Source organism: Hippopotamus amphibius, chromosome 9 (assembly GCF_030028045.1).
Source record: "Hippopotamus amphibius kiboko isolate mHipAmp2 chromosome 9, mHipAmp2.hap2, whole genome shotgun sequence".
Taxonomy (NCBI): Eukaryota; Metazoa; Chordata; class Mammalia; order Artiodactyla; family Hippopotamidae; genus Hippopotamus; species Hippopotamus amphibius.
Genome location: NC_080194.1, coordinates 84,395,280 through 84,420,531, shown reverse-complemented (window position 1 = coordinate 84,420,531; position 25,252 = coordinate 84,395,280). Strand labels below are relative to the sequence as shown.

The 25,252-nt window shown below is 39.2% G+C and overlaps 2 protein-coding genes across 2 annotated transcripts; both read right to left on the bottom strand.

Moving 5' to 3' along the window:
• Positions 1 to 290: 290 nt before the first annotated feature.
• Positions 291 to 1,223, bottom strand: LOC130861336 (olfactory receptor 8B4). The gene has a single exon (XM_057750133.1). It carries the CDS (start codon positions 1,218 to 1,220, stop codon positions 291 to 293), a length of 930 nt encoding a protein of 309 aa, XP_057606116.1. The 5' UTR covers positions 1,221 to 1,223.
• A 17,534-nt stretch (positions 1,224 to 18,757) lies between these two features.
• On the bottom strand, positions 18,758 to 19,699 carry LOC130860923 (olfactory receptor 145). Its single transcript, XM_057749458.1, has one exon. The coding sequence runs from the start codon at positions 19,694 to 19,696 to the stop codon at positions 18,758 to 18,760; it is 939 nt and encodes a 312-aa protein (XP_057605441.1). The 5' UTR covers positions 19,697 to 19,699.
• Positions 19,700 to 25,252: the final 5,553 nt, after the last annotated feature.

The following is a 25,252-nucleotide window of genomic DNA, read 5'->3' as shown; positions in this document are numbered from 1 at the left end:
ACAAACCCATTTAGCCTACCAAGTAAAAGATGGAAGGTATAGAGCCTCATCTTACTCATCTTTTGGATCTAGTATAGAGTCCAATAAACAATAGACAGTTAATAGAAGCTAAATTGCATGCAATGAACCAATTTAAACAGTATAAACCTCAAAAAGAGTAAGGGATCTGCAATTTTTTAAGTAGAGAGATCACCCCACTTAAGAAAGAAAGATTAAAATTCCTACACCTGTAGTTAAAAAGATTCTTGAGTATGATGCTTACCAGGAAGTAACTGATACAAACAGAACCATCAGAAGAGCACTCTCTTCAGGGTTTTTCTCAGAGCAAGTTTAACATCTTTATTCCTCAAACTGTAGATCAAAGGGTTAAGCATTGGAACAATGTTGGTGTAGAAGACTGAGGCAAATTTACTCTGGTCCATAGATCCAGGAAAAGAGGTTGTTAAATAAGTGAATGCCCCTGACCCAAAGAAGAGAGCCACAGCAACTACATGGGAGCCGCATGTGCTAAAGGCTTTGGACCTGCCCTCAGCAGAAGGAATATGGAGGATACTGGAGAGAATCAAAGCATAAGAGATGAAGATACTGATACTGGATATTGTGATGACCACTCCAACAACAATAAAAAACACCAGCTCATTGATGTGGGTGCTGGTGCAGGAGAGCTGCAAGAGGGGGAGGACTTCACACAGATAATGGTCAATGATGTTAGAATCACAGAAGGTCAGTCTCAGCATGCTTCCGGTGTGGGCCATTGCCCCAGAAAACCCTATCACATATGAACCAAACATCATCAGAGAACAGACCTGAGGCGACATGGTGACCGTGTACAGCAGAGGATTGCAGATGGCCACATAGCGATCATAAGCCATTGATACCAGCACGTAGCACTCAGAATTGACAAAGAAACAGAAGAAAAATAGTTGAGTCATGCATCCCACATAAGAAATGGTATTTTCTGACACAAAATCATTTAGCATTTTAGGGGTAAACACACAGGAATAACAGAGATCTATAAAAGACAAGTTGAAAAGGAAAAAGTACATTGGAGTGTGAAGGCTAGAATTCAGCCCAATTAAGGTCATCAAGCCCAAGTTGCCTACCACAGTAAACACATAGATCCCTAAGAACAGGAGGAAGAGGGGGAGCTGGAGCTCTGATTGTTGTGATAATCCCACAAGGATAAACTCAGTCACTGAGGAGCTGTTTCTCAGAGCCATTCTCTTCTGGGGAGCTGTCTGTGGAAACAAAGGACAAAATACATGGAATGGTTATAGGCACAAGCTTAGCTGATGGAAGAAAGGTCTAGAAGATAAGCCAGTGCATGGATGCCCTCCTGTTTGCCTTCTCTCATCTATGCCCCTCTCCCAAGCTATTGGCAATGTGTCTGTTACTATATCTCAGCTCCCCTGGGCTGATCATGAATCCAAGCTAGAGTCTGTTAGCATGGGCAGCAAGAGTTCTGTCCCCACTTGGGTAATGAGGAGATGGAGCACCTGAATTGGCTGCCCAATGACTCTCGGAAAGACCTTCCAAGAGCCAGTAGAACAACCTGAGCCCACTGTCTCAGGCTCTGAGAGACGAGAGCTCTCCGGTCCCCCATTGTCTCCATTCATCCTGCCTCCCTCTCCCAACCAGATATGGGGCTGCGGCCCTGGAGGAAAAAGCCAAGAGTGCCCCCTCTGTATGCACCTCCTACCTTCCTCCTCTCAGTCCCTTCACTGCATTTCACACCAGTCACTGTTAAGAGTAGGGAAAGGCTCAATGTATCCCAGACCCCTTATATGTAAGTTTAAAAGAAAACCATCAGGAAAAATGGGGGTCATACATTCACTTTCCTCCTGGGTCTTATGCAATCTCTTTTTCCATGACCTCAAAGGAGAAAATGGTGTTAGTGCATAAAGCAGACAGCCTCAAGTTTTAACTCTTCTGATACCCTTGGTACTGAGAATCAGAGCTTTTACAGACCCCAGTCTCCAAGGTGCTCTAGGAATAGAACAAGATTTCTGTTTGTGGATTTTCCCAGATGGAATACATCAACTTTAGGAGAAAAAAAATAGCAACCCTCATTTTTACCAGAACCCCAGCTGGCATATCATGAAGAACTTTATGCTACTTGATGATCTCAGGGATCTGATTAGATACAGTTTCAATCCCCTGGGAATTTTTCAGAGATTTGTCCCTACAGGGAAGAAATTTACACTGTCTTTGTTTACAGCCTGGATGATGATTTTTACCTGGCATCTTGGGACTTGGGTATTCTACTTAAACTTCTCCTTAACTCCAAGGATTTCATGTCGTTTACTGCTGAATTGCTGTGTTGGGTGGGCTCAGTTTCCCTCTCCTTCGTCAAATCTTGGCACTTACATTTGGCTTTAGAGGAGGATGATCTCAAACTTATTTTAGCCACCATTTCCAAATTTTCAAAGAGAGTTTTGAGAATAGGACAAAAAAAAAAGTTAGGTCAGACTTGTAGGTGGTATAGAAAGCACCTCAGACAAAATGTTTCTAGCACCATCAGCTGCTCAGAACAGTGGAGACACCCCACCACCTACCCTTAGCTCTGTTAAGGGCTGTAGCATGGCTTTTACTATATATGAGGAGATTAAAATATCCCATCACATATGCAAAGAAGCACACATACATACACATACACACACATACACACACACACACACACACACACACACACCCCTTCACAAAGTTACTCTATGGATGTGTGCAAGCTAAGGTATTAACAGGAGATGTACCTAAAGGTTTTAATCCTGTCATCCTTCAGATGACAGAATTGTTCTCCATGTGATCTGCTACGTGAATATTCTAAGAAATATTCAAAGATAATGTGAGCAACTACACTTGTAAGTTTCCACTGAGGCTGCCTGAAATAATTCCAGATTGCTTGGAACAGTCCTGATTTACATCCGTTATCCCGGTATAATTATTAATAGCAAACCTTCTCACTCTCAAAAGTGTCTGGATTTGGATAACAAATTATATGGCTGCCCTACTAAAAAGAGCATAAACAGCTATTCAGGTCCTCTGGCTCCTGCTGTCTCCTAGACCCTGACTTCTATCTGCTTTCTGACCAAGGGAGTCTCTCTCTGTCTTTCACTTTCCTTACCCTGAGAGTTCTCGTTCACTGAACCTACTCTTCCTGGCCAACTTGTACTGTCTCATCATTAGATTTTGCTGTAAAAATGGAAGGACATTGACTGCAAGCTGCTTCTGATTTATACATAGCCAAAAAAAACTAAAGCTAAATTTAAACTGTAGCTACCTGCCTAAAATAGGTTGAAGGGGAATGGGAGGGGGAGAAGAATTACATAGAAACAAGGAATAAAACATTGGTACAATTCTACATTGTAATAATTGGTACAATGGGATGACATTGTTGTATATGGTACAATAAATTGATTAGTAGTGTTTAACAAACTTGGACATATACATACGTTTTGACCCAGCAATTATACTCCTAGGTGTATACTGAATAAAATAAGTACACATGTATACCTAAAAAACATGCCAAGAAGGTTCATGGAAGTTAATAACAGATAAATGTCACTAACCTATTATGGAGCAAAAGAAGCCAAGGACAAAAGAATGCATGCTTTATGATTCTATTTATATGAAGTTCAAAAGCTAGGAAACTAACCTTTGATGTTAGAAGTCAAGTAGCAGTTATTTGTGGTTGGTCAGTTGAGGGCTAGTGACTGGAAAGGGCTGTGAAGGGTGTTTCAGGGTTGCTGACAACGTCCTGTTTCTGATAGGGGTGCTGGTTTCGTGGATGTGTTCAGTTTGTAAAATTTCATCAAGCTGTGTTCTTATGTTACCATTCAATTAAAAGTTTACTTAAAACATAAATGGAGAACAAGAACAAATTAATATTTTAATAAATCATCCTTCCAAATTACTTTAGCACTAAAATTACTAAATGTCTTTGAACCACAGTTCCCTAATTTATAAACTGGAGATATACTAACCTAACAACTCTCAGCATGGTAGCACATGCAAAAAAAATACCATTTTTATTTCTCATCTATCTTATTTCTCTTAAAATAACCCCCTCCCCTTTTGTTTCCCACATAAAGGAGAGGAAATCAAGAGGAAAAATAATTAATGGATGTGGAGCAACTACAGAGCACGTGGCATTATGCTGGATGCTTTCTGTGTAATATTATGTTTATAACAAGTATGCAATGTGCATGTGTGGTAGATTATTTTTTCCAAAGAAGGTATTTCGAGCACATGCATACATACATACATCTTACATCCCACATGCTCTTGGTACAGTGGAACTAATGCTCCTCCAATAAAGAGATGGTGTCTATGCTTTCTAACCTTGCATCTAGGTACGGACTTAGGATTTCTCAAACCAAGAGTATGGCAGAAGTGATGCTTTGTGACTCAGTCATGAAAGGATACAGCTTTCACCTCTCTCCCACCCCCTCTCTCTCTGTCCCTCTCTCCCTTTCTCTCTCCCCACCCCTTCTTCCCTCCCTCCCTCCCTTCCTCCTTCCCTCCCTCCTTCTCTCTCTCTCTCCTTACTCTTACTCCTCTTTTGTAATCTCCAGCCTCCCAGTCATATTGGAACACCCTGGCTTTGTCTCCAAATATACCATAAAGCAGAAAGTCAGTGGTCATTTATCCTATGTTGGGGGTATGGGGGGCAGAAGCCCTCTAGGACCTGCATGCTACATCAGGAAAAATACTCAAGGGAAATGGCCAGGACAATTTCTAGTACACGTTTGGATTACTTGGTCTAATTCCCCCTCATTACTCAGAGAATCTTTTTCCAGTTCCATATTTAGAGAATGCTTTTGAGGTTTATTTTTATGAAGAAAATGGATATTTCTTTTTAGTATATAATTTCCTACCCACTGCATTTCCCCCGCTGAAATAACAGCTTAGCAGATGTGTGGCAGTGGTCCAGCAATGGAAGAGTAAGAAAGAAATATCTCTTCATTAGAGTAGAAGTCAGTGCATTCATTTATTCATCATCCAATAAGTTTTTATTAAGGTTGGCTATTTCCAGCAATCTTGCAAATTTTATGTTCAAAAAAAATCTCTCCTGATATAACAAAACAAAAGAAGTCAGAATAAACTATGTAAAAATCATTGATTTGTTAATGTTTGAGGTGGCAGAAACTAAGGTGAATTCCTGTGAGAGCAAAAGAGAAAAAATAAGGAAGTAATAACCCAGAGGGTACACAAGCACTGGACCTGGGGTTTGCCTTTGGGGAACTAGTAGATTCCTTGTAGCCCAGAGTCAGAGTTTAATTAGGTTGCCTATGCAGGACATAAGAGATAGAGCCTGGGAATCAAGCAGGTTGGGAATTTGGAACCATTACTGACTCATAATACTGAGTCCCCAAAGGGAAACATCTTCCATGGCTTAATTAGAGGAATAAAAAAGCTCTATAGGAAGAGAGAAAAGGTATGTATCTGTCTTGGCCTTGGCTTTAGAAGGACAGTAAAAAAAGTAAACTATCCCCTGAAAAGTTCTAACCACCTCTATGTTTTAGGCAGAAAATTCATATTACATGTATAACCAAAAAAAAAAAAAAAATCCCTCTTAGGAAAATATAACTTAAATCAAGATATCAAAGAATTTCCCCAGATAAATATCCAAGTATCATAAGCTCTTAATGAAAAAATCACTAAACAAGCACAAATTAAGCCACCAGGAAGAGAATCACCATAAATGAAAAATCACAATCTACAGAACCAGACCTGCAAAATTATTATGCTTATCAGGGACAGAATACAAAATAAATGTATTTGATGTATTCAAAGGGAAAAAAGCAAATTGAAAGTATAATGAAGGAAAAATCAGAATTGACAAAGCGTATTTTTTTAAAGCATCAAATAGAACTTTATTTATTGGCCATACCGTGCAGCTTGTGGGATCTTAGTTCCCCAACCAGGGAATTCCCTCAAATAAAACTTTTAGAAATAAAAACATGATTGTTGAAATTAGGAATTCTATGAATATGTTAAACAGCCTATTAGACACAGGTAAAGAGAAAATAAGTAACTTGGAGAGCAGAAATTATCCAGAAGTCAGCATCAGCTAGTGGCGTGGGGAATAACTATCATTTAGAAATATAACCTAAGAAATGTAGAAATAAAGAAGATCCCACAGGTGTATAGAGAGCATTTGCCACCTTCTAGGCTCTGTGTTTGGACTGAAAATAAAGCAACAATAGAAACAGATATACATAGTCCCTGTTCTTTCAAACATGTAAGTTAGATGGAGAAACCTAGAATAAACAGATACTTATAGTGATCCATTAGAAATACAATAAGTGTGCCAGAAAGAAGTTATGGGGTGCTATGAAACCATTTAATGGGGGGCCCTCTTGAGTCTGGAGGGTCAGGGACGGCCTCCCTGAGGAAGTGAAATTCAAGTTTAAAACCAAAAACTAAGTAGGGGTAAAAATAGTTGTTTGTGACTGTCCAGCATTGGCACTCCTGCGTTTGGGAATCTGCACTTGTGTGAGCCTTGGATGGAACCAGCACTTGGCCTCTTTCTGTAAAATCTCCCCAGAGAAAGAACATAAGACCCAGGCTCAGCTCAGATGTTCCCATGTAGGTCTCTGAGTCTGAGGCAAGTGACACAAAAAAACAGTAACAATTTATATTTCTTTTTGGCACAAAGAAAGACCAAAAAACAAAATTTGATCAATCAATTACAAATGTCAGGTGTTGGTGGTGCCAGCAGGAGCAGCCAGCTCAGCCTAACCAGACGGTTCTGAGGTATAATTTCGCTGTGATTCAACAACCTGGCTTCCCCTAGATGCTGCCTGGCTCCAAAAACTGATTCCTCAGTTTGCTCTAAGATTCTGTGAACCACCCTATTTCTTGACAACTCCCTTTTTTTGAAGAAGTTAACCAGAATCAGTGTCTGCTGTTTGCGGTCAAGAACCCTGCCTGGTAGAATAGGGACTGGAGATTGAGGTGGCTATGGGTGGGGAGTAGAGGCAGGGAAACCATTGTAGGCTGTGGAGCAACCTTCTCACATCCCTGTGATGAAGGCAGACATGCCAACCAAAATCACCGTCTTAAAAGGGTGTGACAAACTCTCAGAGCTTTTCTCAGTTTCGAATGATTTTTCCCCTTCCAGGGAACTGTGTGGATGTGGTTTAGAGGATAAAATGAATAAACATTCCAGATTCCAGAGACCATTCTTCATACTCGTACACAAAGTTTTTTATACCTTCAATTGTCTAATGACTCCTCTTTTCTCTAATAAGCTTAAACAAAAATACATTTGATTAATTGTCTGACCAGCTTTTTTAATGCTCTGTGGACCATAACAAGAACAAATAATAATAATAATAATAATAATAATAATAATAAGGATTATGTTTAACATCTAAGAAATCTAATGGCACAAAAATTATTTTTATTAATAATTGAATTTCTAGTGTGTATTTAAATTGGTCAGTGTTATTATAAGTTTCCATTTTTCATGGACTCTATATTCACTTTGTTGTCTTTACGATGCCTTATAAAATCAATACATGGAATAGCTTTTTGCACACCTTGTAAAACTTGGAAAATAATTTACTCTTAAAAATCATGTATAGAGGGGCTTCCTAGGTGGCACAGTGGTTAAGAATCTGCCTGTCAATGAAGGGGACCTGGGTTTGATCCCTGCTCCAGGAAGATCACCCATGCCACAGAGCAACTAAGCCTGTGTGCCACAACTCTTGAGCCTGCACTTTAGAGCCCGTGAGCCACAACTGTTGAGCCCATGTGCCACAACTACTGAACCCCGCATGCCTAAAGCCCATGCTCTGCAACAAAAGAAGCCACGGCAATGAGGGGCCTGTGCACCACAACAAAGAGTAGCCCCTGCTCACCGCAACTAGAGAAAGCCCCTGTGCAGCAACAAAGACCAAACACAGCCAATAAATAAATAAATAATTTTTTAAAAAAAGACCCAATGTAGCCAATAAATAAATAAATAAATTTATTTTAAAAAATCATGTATAGAGTATTATAGAAAGTATATGTTTGATTTTGCAACATATCTTTATTCAGAAACAGTCTCCAGTTATTACATTGTTGCTATGGAAATGTATAATCTGCTTTATGATGTGGTTTTAGAAATGCATTCCTATACAAAACTAAATAAAAAATAAATAAAAACTTAAAAAAAATTTTAAAAATTAAAAAATAAAAAGAGATGCATTGCTGTTAGTCTTGACTGATAAGAAGTTTACCAACAAAGAAAATCGGGAGGATGTTCTGGGCAAAGGGAATCACAAAAGGAAATATTAAAGGTCATTTGGGGGGAAAAAAGCACAGTAAATCTGGGGAATGGAAAAGTGACATTGAGACTTGAATCATATACATGGCAGAGAGGGGTGGGAGGTAGTTGGGGTAGATTAATGATGATAGTAAATTATATCCTTCTTCCCTTTCCGAGTCCAGAATCAATTGAGAAATTAGACACAGAAGTCAGACAGGGGAAAAAAATGCCAGCTTTATTGCTGATAAAGTTGATTGGAAGACCTAGCTTGGATGTACATCTGCAATAGGATGGTATAGCTCTCCCATTGCACACCATAGTCTAAATTTATGAATCCAAGTCTAAACTGAGCTGGACAGCTGTTGGTATTCTCGACAAAGGAAAAGAGTTGCAGATGGAAGAGATGAATGGGGGTCCTGATAATGTGCCCGTCCTAACTAGAAATGAGGAGGGGGGCCATAGGAAGGGAGCTGGGCCACACTATAAGTTAACTCCCAATTTCTGATCAGTCCTATAAACCATCCTCTCCTTTGGGGTGAGATGGAGAGAATAAGGGGGAAGAGAAAGGGTTGCTTCTTCATTTACCTGCCTGGGACATGGAGACTTCTCCCCCATTAGTGAAAGTAACACATAAATGAAGCTATAATCACATTTAGAGCACAAAGTGGTTAGCACCAGAATTTGGACCTTACTGTAGTTGATGGTGAGCAAAATGGGAGAGCCTTGATATCTCCAGACTTGCCTTTGAATTTTGGTAAAGGGTAAAGGAGAGGGATGGGGGTGGAGACCAGGAAACCTCAACTCAGGTGGTGGGAATAATGTTCAGAATGTCACACATGAGAATAAATCAAAGAGAAAGCTACTCTTAAAATTTAGAAAAGGAATTTAGGATCCTCAGATGAACACATCACTGTTAAAAAGCTCTTTGAAAAAAAGGAAACAGTTGTTATTCTTCTGTGCAGCCAACAGAAATATTTCAGTGACCTTACAGCTTCAAACATAATAAATGTAGTCATTAAAAATCATGATTTTCATATATATTTAATCACACAGAAAGCTGTTTACAGAATGAAAAATAAATTTATAAAATCACAATATGATCACATCTATTTTTGTGTGTTTGTGTATGTATACATGTGTGTTGTTTTTACAAACAATTTAAGCCATCATAACTACACACACAAATATTCTAAAAAATATACACCCAAATCCTAAGAGTTGTTAGTTATGACTAGGTGGCAAGATCATAGATTTTTTAATTTTTTTGCTTACTGATACATTTACATATTCTTTTTTTTTTTTTTTTTTTTTTTTATGGCGCACGGGCTTAGTTGCTCCGTGGCATGTGGAATCTTCCCAGAGGAGGGCTTGAACCCATGTCTCCTGCCTTGGCAGGCAGATTCTTTACCACCGCGCCACCTAGGAAGTCCCCATTTACATATTCTTACAACACTCAAGCATTGCTTTTGCAAATTTAACAAAAATTATTTTTCAAAAATTAAAAACAAAACACTGCATAATTTAGTGTCTTAAGATCTCACTAGGGATTCGTTCAACATTTATTTAGCACCTTCTGTATCTACCAGGCATTAAGCTCTCTGCATGTGTTAGATCACCTAGCTGAGGCTGGGAATATAACCTCAATCAAACATTTTCTGAATATATTACTTCACAATCCATAGTACCATAGTCCAGGGGTCTCACATGTTTATATTACTGACCCTATTAGATCAGTGCATTGAATAAGGAGAACAGTCTTTAGTGTCTCTCCTTTGACATTTCTTTTTGGCAAATTGTTTTCAAATGAGAGTGAATTATGGACTTGTTCAGCTCAAAGGCAGCAAGACTTTGGACTTGGCACAAGGTGCATATACGTGCATCACTATTTCTTACACATGCAGATTTAGCCTCTGGAAGGCAGCAAATGGTAGGAGTGTGGACACCAGAGTCAGACAGTCTAAATTCAGTTCTTTACTCCACCGCTTACTATCTATAAAATCTTAGGCAAGTTGCTTAACATCTTTAAGCCTCAGTTTATCCATCTATAAAGCAGAGAGAATTATCTCATAAGGTTGTAGAGAAGACTAAATGAGAACTTGTATAAAATGTTATCATTAGGGTTTGAAGAACATGAGTCCATTGAATGTGAAAATATTATTCACCTTCATTCTCAGATCACGGTCCTTGCAAGATACATGAATGAAGGAGGCAAATGGGACAAGGAGTCATATCTTTAATGAGGACAGACTGAATGGCATGTACAACCGAATTGTGTGGACAGACATCTCAGAGTTTTTTTTTCTTTCCGCTCCCGGCCTAATTCCTCCTTTAATGTGGCCTCACTAGTCATGGGAACCTGGGAAACTGTCGTGTAAGCACGTAAAAAGTGGTGAGAAGTGACATTTAGGAATCATCAGGTTTGGGACACAGAGCATTGGCCTATCACAGTAAACAAGTCTCACTTATGCATAGATAGGTATCCTCAAAGAGCAGACATGTAAGTGAGTACTTTACAAACACTAATATTCTCCCATTAAACACCTGCTTGCAGAATTACATTAAATACAATTCATTTCATCTAACATCCATATCTCAGTTTTAAACACCATTTATCTCTACATAGAACCAGTGCTGGAGCAGGGAAAGTACAAGATGAGACTGATTGTTTTGCCAGAAAGTAATACAGTGCTCAAATTTTAATGGGGATATATTAAAAAGGCAAGATCCAGTGTGAGGAAGGTCACACTGGACAAATCAGGGACAAATTGAGCATCAAAGTGACTAATGACAATAATGAATGATAACTCAGATAAAATTAGAATGTGTGAGTCCACAGTGATGTAATTGGATGACTGACTAAATATAGAAGAAATAAAGGTTCTTCCTGACAAAATGCAAACTAACAAATAACAAAGTTTTGATGGAGATAGAAAGAGTTAGAAAATCTCCATTTTACAACCATCAGAGTACTGGATTCAGGCAGGCATCATCAATGGATGCTAACACCAGTGTGTGATTGAAAAGGAACATGACATTTCATAGTCCCAAAATATCTCCCCACAATTTACTTTTTTTTTTGAATATTTATCTTTTTTTTTTTTTTTACAATAAACTGCATATATTTAGAGTGTACAATTTGGTATCCCAATCTCCCAATTCATTCCCCCCCAACCCTCCCTGCTTTCCCCACTTGGTGTCCATATGTTTGTTCTCTACATCTGTGCCTCTATTTCTGCCTTGCAAACCGGTTGATCTGTACTATTTTTCTATAGTCCACATATATGTGTTAATATATGATATTTGTTTTTCTCTTTCTGACCACAATTTACTTTTAATTACAAAAGAAAAAGTAGTAATCTTCCCCAATAAATTACTAAGGAACTTGCAAAGTCTCAAAAACTCTGTTTTATCAAATGTCCCCAGAAGCAGTTCTGAGAGGACATAGAATATGAGGGTGAGTCAAAAAATGTCCGCACTCTGGCTGTTGAATTTATTTTAATTAACTTTTAGAAAAGAAAGATACATCATCTTTTGACATAATCTCCTTGCTTTTCAATACACTTTGTCTATCTGTCAACAAGCTTTCATATTCCCTCATTAAAAATGTTTTGGGTTGAGCTGAAAGGCACGAATGCACCACTGTCTCCACTTCATCCAAAGTGAATTTTCGTCCTCGTAGGGCTGCTTTCAGGGGACAAACCGGTGAAAGTCCGATGGAGCTAGATCAAGACTATATGGAGCATGCTTTAACAGCTTAAAACGAAGTAATCCACAGCAGACTTAGGTTTTGAAAAGTTGGTACTGAAACAACTCATGGAAGAGCATAAACAGAAGCGTTTGGATATCTGCAAACAAAATTTGGACTGATATTCTAAAGAAGATGAAAATTTCTTAGAGAATCATTGCTGGTGACGATACATGGGTTCATCACCACAAGCCTGAGAGTAAATGGCAGAGTATAGAATGGAAACATCCTCAATCACCAACCAAGAAAAAGTTCAAAAGTCAACCATCAGCTGGAAAATTGATGCTTACAGTTTTCTAGGATTCTCAAGGGCCAGTATTGGAACATTATCAGGGAAAATGTTCAACAATCAACAGTGCTCATTACAGTGAGATGCTTATTGAAGAGCTCAAGCCTAAACATCAGATTAAACACAGAGGACTGCTATCCAAGGGCGTTGTGATCTTGCGTGACAATGCACGTCTGCACACTTCTGCCCACACTGTTGACACTCTGCAAAAACTTCATTTTGAGGTGTTAAAGCATCCTCCCTATAGTCCTGATCTTTCTCCATCTGACTGTCATCTGTTTGGTCCCCTGAAAGCAGCCCTACAAGGACAAAGATTCACTTCTGATGATGTGAAGACGGCGGTGCGTTCGTGGCTTGCAGCTCAGCCTAAAACATTTTTTAATGAGGGAATACGAAAGCTTGTTGACAGGTGGAGAAAGCGTATTGAAAAGCAAGGAGATTATGTCAAAAAATGATGTATGTGTCTTTTCTAAAAGTTAATGAAAATAAATTCTACAGCCAGAGTATGAATAATTTTTGACTCACCCTCGTATATTCGTGAGAGTAGTGGAAAAGGAAGCTTTGCTCTGAGGAGATGGTGCTGTGCAAAGTCAGCAAAGAAGAATCAGGCTATGATCTTGGTGATTTTTTTGTATTTATCTTTTGAACACAATCATTTGAGCTTATAGTCTCCGTTACTGTGGGGGAAATGGGAACTTCATACATGAATGATTCACTTCTTTATTGTACACATTTTTCTTCAGTATGCTGTGTCTGGGATATTAGTTAAAATGGAGAGTACAAAATAAATGCCCATTCGTTGGTATTTTATAAAATTTCCCTCAAAGCCCTATGTTCAATTGGATAGTGATTTAGAGTTTGCTGAAGTTAATCATTTTGTGTAATACACTATATTTTACTATTAAGAGGAGTGTAAAGTTGTGGTTTTAAAACAAGAAAGTGTCTGTCTTCTGCTGCAGACTCCAGGTGGCATGTGCCTAAAATTGGGGATCAGGAGTAAACATAAGAATAATACAATCAAGGCATCAGTGATGGGATATTAGGGACCACGCATGTGTTTATATGTGTGCTGGAGGAGAAGACTGTGTTGCCAGAAGACAGAACCGGGAAGCCCCTTTAGTAAGTCAGCTGCTAAAACTGCTAGATGCTCCAATTTTGCATCCACTTTGCATTTGGCGGGCACTGTGCTTGGTGTGGGCAAGGTCTCAAATTGGACACCAGGGACTCTGCTCACAACAAAACCTACAGTCTAATTTGTGGTGGGGGTGCATACAGAAAAGAAAGTGAGCAAGGACCCTACGTTGTGACCAGGCCCTGATAGATCGACTGCAGTGTGCTGCTGTGAGTGCACAGAGCAGAGGCACAGAAACAAATGGGTGTTGGGGGGTGGATAGAGAAAGGTATTCCAGAGAGACACCTCAGAACAGATTATCACAGACATAAAGGCTCCAGAGCACCTTCCCTTCCTAGTATTAAAAAGATTGCCAGCAATATGATTAAACCCAGAAAGATCCATTTACGAAATAAAAGGAGTATATAAGGAAGAAAAAGGAGGAAAAAACATTTTCAATTTTGCCCCCTCTTTTCTTTTCTTTACTCATCTTGATACCACAAGTAGTTTAATACGTAGAGAAAAAAAGATGTAAAAGGACGAGACGATAATATACACACTACCACCACCAAAATTAAAGGTGATAAGTTTTTGAGTGCTGCCCTTACCAGTACAAGTCTGACCAAAGTAGACAGTCCAGATATGTTTATGCTGTTAGTGAGAGTGCAAGTTGAGACAAACTTTCAAGAAGGGGTTTTGCAATAAAATTCAAGAATCTTGTATAATTCAGTAATTCCTGTCTAGGAATAGGAATATATTCTAATCGGGTTGTGGGGGGGTCGGGGGAGCTCAAAGATTTATTGAATGTTCTTAATCAAGCCCTAATTATAATTTGGAAATATTAAGATAATATACAACAGTAGAAAATTGCTCATTGGCTAAAATACAACCATATGGTAGAATTTTAAACAATTATGAAAATCAGATTGTATTATACATAGAAAATCGTAAAGATGCCACCAGAAAACTACTTGAGCTAATCAATGAATTCAGTAAAGTTGCAGGATACAAAATTAACACACAGAAATCTCTTGCATTTCTATACACTAACAATGAAAGATCAGAAGGAGAAATTGAGGAAACAATCCCATTCACCATTGCAACAAAAAGAATAAAATACCTAGGAATAAACCTACCTAAGGAGGTAAAAGACCTGTACTCAGAAAACTATAAGACACTAATGAAAGAAATCAAAGATGACACAAACAGATGGAGGGACATACCATGTTCTTGGATTAGAAGAATCAACCTTGTGAAAATGACTATACTACCCAAAGCAATTTACAGATTCAATGCCATCCCTATCAAATTACCAATGGCATTTTTCATAGAACTAGAACAAGAAATTTTACAGTTTGCATGGAAACGCAAAAAACCCTGAATAGCCAAAGCAATCTTGAGAAGGAAAGATGGAGTTTGTGGAATCAGGCTTCCTGACTTCAGGCTATACTACAAGGCTACAGTGATCAAGGCAGTATGGTACTGGCACAAAAACAGAAATATAGATCAATGGAACAGGATAGAAAGCCCAGAGATAAACTGTGGTCAACTAATCTATGACAAAGGAGGCAAGGATATACAATGGAGAAAAGGCAGCCTCTTCAATAAGTGGTGCTGGGAAAACTGGACAGCTACATGTAAAAGAATGAAATTAGAACATTCCTTAACACCATACACAAAAATAAACTCCAAATGGATTAAAGACCTAAATGTAAGGCCAGACACTATAAAACTCCTAGAGGAAAACATAGGAAGAACACTCTTCAACATGAATCGCAGCAAGATCTTTTCTGATCCACCCCTAGAGTAATGGAAATAAAAACAAAAATAAATAAGTGGGACCTAATGAAACTTCAAAGCTTCTGCACAGCAAAGGAAACTATAAGCAAAATGAAAAGACAACCCTCAGAATGGGAGAAAATATTTGCAAACGAATCAGCAAAGGATTAATCTCCAAAATGTATGAACAGTTCATCCAGCTCAATATCAAAAAAACAGACAACCCAATCAAAAAATGGGCAGAAGACCTAAATAGGCATTTCTCCAAAGAAGACATACAGATGGCCAACAAACACATGAAAAGCTGCTCAGCATCACTAATTATTAGAGAAATGCAAATCAAAACGACAATGAGATATCACCTCACAGTGGTTAGAATGGGCATCATCAGAAAACCTACAAAGAGTAAATACTGGAGAGGGTATGGAGAAAAGGAAATGCTCTTGCACTGTTGGTGGATATGTACATTGGTACAGCCACTATGAAGAATAGTATGGAGGTTCCTTGCAAAACTAAAAATAGAATTACCATATGACCCAGCAATCCCGCTGCTGGTCATATACCCAGAGAACACCATAATTCAAAAACACATGCACTCCAATGTTCATTGCAGCACTCTTTACAATAGCCAGGACATGGAAGCAACCTAAATGTCCATCAACAGATGAATGGATAAAAAAGATGTGGTACATATATACAATGCAATATTACTCAGCTGTAAAAAGCAATCAAACTGGGACATTTTTAGAGGCATGGATGGACATAGAGACTGTCATACAGAGTGAAGTGAGTCAGAAAGAGAAAAACAAATATCATATATTAACACATATATGCGGACTATAGAAAAATGGTACAAATCAACCGGTTTGCAAAGCAGAAATAGAGACACAGATGTAGAGAACAAACATGTGAACACCAAGTGGGGAAAGCAGGGAGGGTTGGGGGGTGATGAATTGGGAGATTGGGATGCCAAATTGTACACTAAATACTTGCAGTTTATTGTATGTTAACTGTATCTCAATAAAAGTTCTTTAAAAAAAATCAAATTGAAGGCAAGAGGTCAGAAAAACAAATTCTTGCTGTGAGCTCTGTCTTAACGGCACAAACTTTTGTAATCAGGGCTAGTGCTTTCTTGTTTTCAGTGTTCCTTTCTCTCCCTGTCTTTTGGGCTGCCCATGACCCTTCATATACATCTTTTCTGCTTGCTTATTCATTTATTTATCCAATAATACTTCCTTATTCCCTCCTCTTCTAATTAATTTTCATCAGTTTAAAGAAACTGCTCATAGACTTTGAAAACAAAGGCAACATTGTGTGTATCTATGTGCAGGTACTGTATGCGTGCAAAGACTATCTAAAAATATATAATTAACATGCAAGAGTGATGGACCCAAGGGAGGGTACAAAAGGACCAGAAAATTGGACTGAAGCAGATGTCCTTTTGCTGATTATTTTTTGGTAATAATTTTAAATCTCACAAACATGTACTGCACATTTAATATACAAATAAATATATATAGTAAATAGAATGTAGAAATTATCTGATAGAGTATAATCATTTTTCATATAAGCAAGCATGAGCCCAGAAAGATGAAGCAATTGTCCCAAGCTCACACAATAAAATAGTGGAAGTGCCGATGCTAGGTAGAGAGGATCTAGCAGGAATGGAGATAAAGTTTGCTGAGCATTTGCCATTTAATTTTCTTAATAATCCTGTGAAAACACTTGCTCAGAGATATCAAGTAACTTGGTAAAGGTTACATAGCTACTGAATAAACTGTAGGGTTCAAATTTGCTTCTACCTTCCAATTCCCTAGTCTCTGCTTTTTCTAGGTCTTTATGCTATTCTCTTCCTCTCCCCTGTCCCAGTCACCCAGATTCCATACTGTCCATCCATCTCTTCTATGCTGTCTATAAAGTACTCTCATTCCACTCTCATTCTTTTGAATTCACCCTTATTGATCTGTACCATTCCAAAGGGCAAAACTATATATCTATCAGACTTCATTTTTCTAAATAGAAGAGACTTTTCCTAAAGAGACTCTCATAAATCAAAAGCATTTTCACAGCATTTCACATATTGTTGCTTCTCAACAACAACAAAAAAATATTTACCACTTACAATTTTCTTTTAAAACAGAAGGCAATCCTACCTCCCTTTACATAGTACCATTAGGCTGTGGATCTACAAACTTAAGCTGTAAAACTCTTCCACCCTTTACTGGAAGGTGTGTTAGCTAGGTAGGGTCCCAGCAGAAAACAGGTGATCCACTAAAACAAAGTAATCGAAAAATATAACAAAGGGAACTGTTTTTAGGGGTGTAAACAAAAAGGTGATTGAGAGAAACTGCACAGGGATGATAAAGGTCCCCTGACTAGCAACAGCAAGGAGACCTTGCCACCCCTTGGCATGAAGAGACAAAGAAGGGACCAGTTACTGTAACCAGGTAGGAAACAGGGCATTCAGTTCCTGACACTGCAACCCAACTGGAAGGAATTCCAGGAAATAAATGTCACAAGTATCGTGCTCCTCTCACCTTCTAATTTCCTCTACTGATGCTACCATTGGCCTAACCCAGCAAGGGGCCAAGAAGCCCATTGACAGGATGCATTACAGAATGCCTCCTGGGGCTTGGAGTAAGGTACAAAAGGCAAAAAGTTTATCTGGAGAGGCACACAGAAAACACATGCAACACCCTAACAGTCAGTGGCCGGCTGCTGTGTGGTGCTAACTGGATTACTGACTTATAACACTAGGTTTTCTATGGTTCTGAAAGTCTCCAGATCCTTAGCTGACACCCTGAGTGGTAGACTTCTCCACTCTTTGCTTTAAAAGCACAATTTGAAAACAAGAAAATGATTGTGTGTGAAATAATTCCCAAATCCTGTCCTTCATAACCTTGACATGTTCTATGAGGTCTTCCACCAAGCCTAGCCAAATCCCTTAAAGTCCAAGTCCCCGAAGCTCCACATCACTGTCTCAGGAGGTACCATCCTTGCTGCTCTCTGGGTCCTAGCACACTTCCCCCACACACTCTGCAAAATTCTTCAAGAATTTGTCTGGTCATTTAGCCAAGACCATCTCAACAAAATGTTATACCTCCTACCTTCATGCAAAAATGTGATATTTAAAATTAGTCCTTGAAAACTTGCCTGAAATTTCTGTAGAGAGAACCAGACTTTCATATCCTAGACCAGCTCACATTTGAAATGAAACCTTCCAGGGCTGAGGGAGGAAGAAAGTGAACAGTAATGGAAGGAAATCAGTATTAGAAATCATGAGCCTGGATTCTAGTTACAGTTCCACTGCTGAGTAACTGTGTAACTAATGAAACTTGGGGAGGGTACATAAGCCTGTATCTATTCTTAAAGACATGATAGCACTTAACTAAATGATCCCTAACATCCACTAAATGTGAGTATCCTCTAGTTTTAACAATCTTCTTAATTTAAAGGGCTCTTAAAATGGAAAGGACAAACTTGTTTGAGAAAGAGTAAAAATTTCTCCATGTAACCAGTGGAACTTGAATCATTTATGGAAGGAAAAATGTCCGTTTCCTAAGTATTGCCCCTTTCTCAGAAGAATGAATTTTTGCTCAGAGTTTTCTTCAGAGCAATCTTGACATCTTTATTCCTCAGGCTATAGATTAAAGGGTTGAGCATGGGCACCACAGTGGTATAGAACAAGGAGGACACTTTCCCCTGGTTCATGGGTAAAAGAGAAGATGGTTTGAGGTACATGAATGCCCCTGATCCAAAGAAAAGAGAAACTGCAGTTATGTGGGAGCTGCAGGTGCTGAAGGCTTTGGACCTGCCCTCGGTGGAGCGAATACGGAAAATGCTGGAGAGGATGAGAGCATAAGAAATGAAGATGGTAGCCGTGGGCACACCAATATCCATACCCACAACAACAAAGACTACCAGCTCATTTACATACGTGCTGATGCAAGAGCGCTCAAGAAGGGGAAGGATGTCGCACATGTAGTGGTCAACCAGATTGTTGGCGCAGAAGGTCAGTCTCACCATGCATGCTGTGTGGGCCATGGCCCCAGCAAACCCCATCACATAGACACCCAACAAAAAAAGTAGGCAGACTTGGGGAGACATGGTGGCCGTGTACACCAGTGGGTTACAGATGGCGACATAGCGGTCGTATGCCATTGCTGACAAGGTGAAGGACTCAGAGACAACAAAGAAAAGAAAGAAGAAGAGCTGAGTCATACACCCTGCGTAGGAGATGATGTTCTTCTTTGAGACAAAACTCATCAGCATTTTGGGAGTGATAACAGTGGAATAGCAGAGATCTATGAAGGACAAGTTATAGAGGAAAAAGTACATGGGGGTGTGCAGGTGAGAGTTGAGTCCAATCAGCATTATCAAGCCCAGGTTCCCCACCATAGTGACCATGTAGAAACCTAGAAACAGGAAGAAGAGTGGGATCTGGAGTTCTGGCTGGCTGGTTAAGCCTGTGAGGATAAACTCTGTCACAGAAGAGTTCTCAGCTATCATTCTCATTTAAGGCACTCTGTGGGCACAAGGGAAAAGAGTCATTTAGAGGGAGGGGGAGAGAGAGCACCGCTTCCCTCCCTGTCACCTCCCAGTTCTTTAGAATTAGATCCACACTTGGATATTTAGGACTTGAGCAGAAAGGCCTTTCTGGAAGCTATGGGTCTGTTCCCATGACCCCCTAGTGACTCTGCCTCTGGAGCACCATCTGGAGGGTGGACCTGCCTCCAAGGGGAGGATCATTGCTGCTGGGAAGAAGGGACCCAAGGATGCACTGAGGAGTCTCCCGGATCTTTACTTCAGTCCATTTATTGTGTCCTTCCAACTCCAGTGTCTGCCCAAGTTTACAGTAACTAGGGCCAGTGTCTAGGAAGAGTCCTCTGAGAGGATGGAGCCCACCCAACTGTGCTAAAGTGTCCACCTCATGGTCAACTTAGACAGACCAGAAAAAGGAGGTGGTCCTTCCCAGAGCCTTTACTACCTGAGGGTGGGGACTTAGAAAAAGTTCATCCCAGATTCAGTCACTCACCTTCAGCCTGCTGCTTCAGCCCTGTCCCTGTCGGTCCCTCTCTTACCCTAGGTTGTTCACAGACAAATGGCTGTGGTGCTACCACAGGTGCAGGAACTAAGAGCAACCTCTTTAGTCCCTGTTCTGTTTGGGGGATCAGAGCTTGGACTGCCTTTGAATTCTTTCTGAACTAAAGAACATGATATCTGATAGAGGCTTTGCTCTGAGGTTTTTTTCCAGCTTGCAGAAGGGAGACAACATCCTTGCCTGTAATCAGTGCCAAGCAGTGACAGGAGACTGCATGGTTTTATTCTGGGTTTAGAGGTCTGGGACATGATTAGAAGTAGGAAGTCAGAGGTTCCCCCAGGACCACAGCCCTAAACATTAATTCTAAAAAGAAGGAACTTTTGCTTATACCCTGGATAATATTTGAATGGGATTTTAGAAATATTATTTGTTCAGTTAACATCTACTCAGTAAAACGTAATAATAATTTATCATTTATTGAGGGCTTTTATATATGTATACCCAACAGTCTTCCTCTTCTACTACTTATATATGCTGGCCCCAGCATGCCAGGATGCAAAGCATTTTACATATAGTACTTTATTTTAATTCTCCCCCAAATCCTATGAACTAAGTTTTATCACTCCCATTTTAGAGATGAAATATTTTACTAAATGTTACAAAGGTTATATGAAATCTAAGTCCATCTAACTACAAATCTGATACTTTTAACAATTGTATTTAATATCTCCCTGTGGGGATAAGTAAACGTATAAAGCCTTGTCTTAAGGCTCTGATGTTCTCTTGGAAAAGATAAGATAGAACATATCTAACTAAATATGCAAAAAAAAGTAATGAGATCCAGAAAAAATTATTTATTTAAAATAAAACACGTCTCTTCAATAAGTAGTGCTGGGAAAAAAATAAAACGCGTCTCTTCAATAAGTGGTTCTGGGAAAACTGGACAGCTACATGTAAACAAATGAAATTAGGACACTCCTTAACACCATACACAAAAATAAATTCAAAATGGATTAAAGACCTAAATATAAGGCTGGATACTATAAAACTCTTAGAGGAAAATATAGTGAGAACACTCTTTGACACAATTTCAATCCACCTCCTAGAGTAATGAAAATAAAAACAAAAATAAACAAATGGGACCTAATTAAACTTAAAAGCTTTTGCATGGCACAGAAAACCATAAACAAAACGAAAAGACAACCCTCATAATAGGAGGAAATATTTGCAAACAAAGTGACCAACAAGGAATTAATCTCCAAAATATACAAACAGCTCATGCAGCTCAATATCAAAAAAACAACTCAATCAAAAAAATGGGTAGATCTAAGTAGACATTTCTCTAAAGAAGATCTAAGTAGACATTTTTCTAAAGAAGATGTACAAATGGCCAAAAAGTACATGAAAAGATGCTCAACATCACTAATTGTTAGAGAAATGCAAATCAAAACCACAATGAGGTATCACAATGAATAGCCACCATCAAAAAGTCTACAAACAGTAAGTGATGAAGAGGGTGTAGAGAAAAGGGGACCTTCCTACACTGTTGGTGGGAATGTAAATTGGTAGAGCCACTATGGAGAACAGTATGGAGGTCCCTTAAAAAACTAAAAATAGAGTTACCATATGATCCAGCAATCCCACTTCTGGGCATATATCCAGAGAAAACCACAATTTGAAATCATACATGCATGCCAGTGTTCATTGCAGCACTATTTATAATAGCCAGGACAAGGAAGCAACCTAAATGTCCATCAGCAGATGAATGGATAGAGAAGATGTGGTATATATGCAATGGAATATTAGCCATAAAAATGAATGAAATAATGCCATTTGCAGCAATATGGATGGATCTAGAGATAGCAAATCAAAACTCATACTTCACTCATGCTGAGTGAAGTAAGTCAGACAGAGAAAGACAAATATGTGGTATTGCTTATATGCGGAATCTAAAAAAAGGGTACACATGAACTTATCTATAAAGCAGAAATAGAGTTACAATGTAGAAAACAAACTATGGTTACCAGGCGGTGAGGGGGGCGATAAACTGGGAAATTGGGATTGACATAGACACACTACCATATATAAAATAGATAACTAATAAGGACCTACTGTATAGCACAAGGAACTCTGCTCAATACACTGTAATGGACTATATGGGAAAATAATATAAAAAAAAAGTGGAGATATATATATGTATAACTGATTCACTTTGCTGTACACCTAAAACTAACACATTATAAATCAACTATACTCCAATAAAAATTTAAAATAAGATAAAATGCTATGCAAGTTTAGAGGAAATCTTTCCACACACCACTTACATTTCAGTTTATCACAGGAATTGCACACTATCTAGTTCAGGAAAAACAAACCTTCCATATCTTGGAATTTGAGCCTGACAGTAAAGAACAAACCCCATTGGTTAAGAACAGTTTTTTTCCAAAATTGCTAAATTGTTGGAATTCTCCTTGATGTCCCCTGTCCTCCATCCTCTCAGCAGTCTTTCAGGCTTCTGGAACCCTCAGACTGATCCTGAGGCCTTGTGGCTTGATCCCCCCTTCACCCCACTGAACTTACCAACATTTGTTTCCCTGTTTTGCTTGCTTTGCCCTTTTCCTAACTACCCCCTCTCATGACAAAAGTTATCCCTCTGTATCCCAGTCTCTTAGAATCTTCTTGAACTCAGTGACAGCTAATTCATACTTTGGGGGGGGGCCTCATAGATTTGAAGCAATACTGAAAATCAACTAACCTTGTGGTTCACAGACCTAGCTGTACAACTGGATTAGATAAGTATATGCTTATTAAAAGTACCTACCCTGCTGCTCTAATCCAGGCATATAAATCAGAATCTCATGAGTGGGACTTTATCATTTGTTTTCTCTTCTGAATCTCCCCTAGTGATCTGAATATTCAGCCAGGTTTGGGATACACTGATCGAATTCTCCTACCCTGTGTCTTCCAGATAGGAGAACTGAAGCCCAACCAATCACAGAGCTTGTTGGTGGTAGAGTCTGGAATAAAACATGGGTCTCTAACCTTTGCAGTTGAAGAGGATCTCCAGCTTATACAGAAGAAGCCCTGGCCTTTAGTTTGACGGAAATGCAGAGTACAAGTAAAAGGACATAATTGGATATTAGACCTGTAATAGCACCCCAGGGTCATACTAGGGAGAGACTTGAATGTCATGACAGGAAATGTGTATGCAGTGTGAATCCATGGAACATTTTGAACAGGAGAATGAATGGCATAATTCAAGAAAGACCAGTTAGTCTCATGGGTGTCAATGACTTGATGCCACAGTCCCTCCAGACACTATGTTGCATTTTGTAATCTCAGACAAGATGGGTTTACTCAAAGCACAGCAATGAGATAAGGGACAAGGGATAGACTTTCAGAATAAATAGCAGGTAAGTGGAACAAAAGGCCTTTCTAAGTTTACATTACAAACCATATAATGTGAGCCTTGCCTTATAGCTATAGTACCCTCTACCCACCACCCTGAACATTTTCACAAGGCCCCAAATTCAGGTGCCATCACCAAGCTCTCTGTGTTGGACACCTTTTATGCCTCATTTCATATTACTCAGCCTCTGCTTTCAGCTTATACTGTTGCTCTGGCAGCTGGCTGCATGCAGTTGTAGCCAGACAGTAGTCTCTGAGCTACACCATTACACACGCCCTGCTTTCTGCTCTAGCATGTCTCTGCCACCACCTGTGGGACATCTGTGGGAATCTGCTCAGCCATTCTGGTGCATGTACAAACCTGGAAGTGTAAAGGAGTTAACGCGTCCTGGGAGCCAGTGGATAAATGCCCCCCTCTTCTGTGTCTCTAGTGGTTCATTCTTCATAGTATCTCAAAGGGCCTCCAAGGGATTGATCCTCAATTTTCCATTAGAGTAAACAGCCCAATAACCTACCCTTGGATTGGTTTTCTATCCTTTCCTGTTTCACTTTTCCTTTATCCTGAGGGCATTTCCAAAAATAAGCTACCTGCACACAAATCCTTGTCTCCAGCATGGCTTTTTGTGGAAACCCCAGCTAAGCTACTCCTAAAGCAGTATTTGGAGCAGGTCTGACAAAAATGTTCCTCATTCCACCTAGAGGAAGCAGCCTGCCCCAAAGCTGTTCCATTCCAGGCAGAAAAATAATATGAATCATGAATTTATTGAGTACCTGAAAATCCATATTGTAGAGAGTTTGGAGTATGTTCTATCAAAATGCCAAAAAGCCAGAGGGAGTAGGATCTCAAATCATCATCAGGTCACAGCCTAATGGAGATTAGCCAAAGAATCCTATAGTGCCTTGTCCTGAGATCTACTGCAGCTCTCCTGCCAACATATCTTTGTCTTTGTGAACATCCATATCCCTCTAGGGACGTGAGAGGTGGGCACTAGGTTTATGCAGTTTTGTATCTTTAAACTGCATGTAGAACCTGGCTTGCAGCAACTCACAACATGTTCATTAATCTCAGATTCTCAGTCTCTTCATCTGCAGAACGGGGATAATGATAATAGTTCACAGGGTTGTTGTGAGAGTTAAATTAAATCACATAATGGGAGAGTCTTGCAAAGAGGCAGACACATGGAAGAGCCTTTATAAATGTTATAGAAAACGTATATAAAACAAATATAAAATGTGTACAATTTAGAAAGGGAATGAGGAAGAGAAAAATCTCGCTAAGAGGTAGATGACCTGAGAGGGGCAAGAGAAGCTCATACAAGATGAAAGAGGAAAAAAAAAAAAAAAAGATGAAAGAGGAGGAGAGCTGATACAAGTGAGAGGAGCTCTGAAATAATTTTTTTTTTCTTCAAAACTTTCTATAAGGCCCATCTTTCCAACACAGCTTAATCCACAGACAGGCTCAAGGTCCTTGAATATTTTTGTCCCTAGTTTGTCCCTACTTTGTCCTACTTTGTCCCTACTTCCTGTCCAAAACCAATGTTTTATTTTTTAAATAACAACACTCTACCACACCCCAAAGTCCAAATCACAAAGTCAAGTGAGCTTTCCTTTACAGGCTCCAG

Excerpts from the sequence above, each read along its gene's own strand:
- LOC130861336 (XM_057750133.1), bottom strand. The coding sequence starts at position 1,220 with ATGGCTCTGAGAAACAGCTCCTCAGTGACTGAGTTTATCCTTGTGGGA.
- LOC130860923 (XM_057749458.1), bottom strand. The coding sequence starts at position 19,696 with ATGAGAATGATAGCTGAGAACTCTTCTGTGACAGAGTTTATCCTCACA.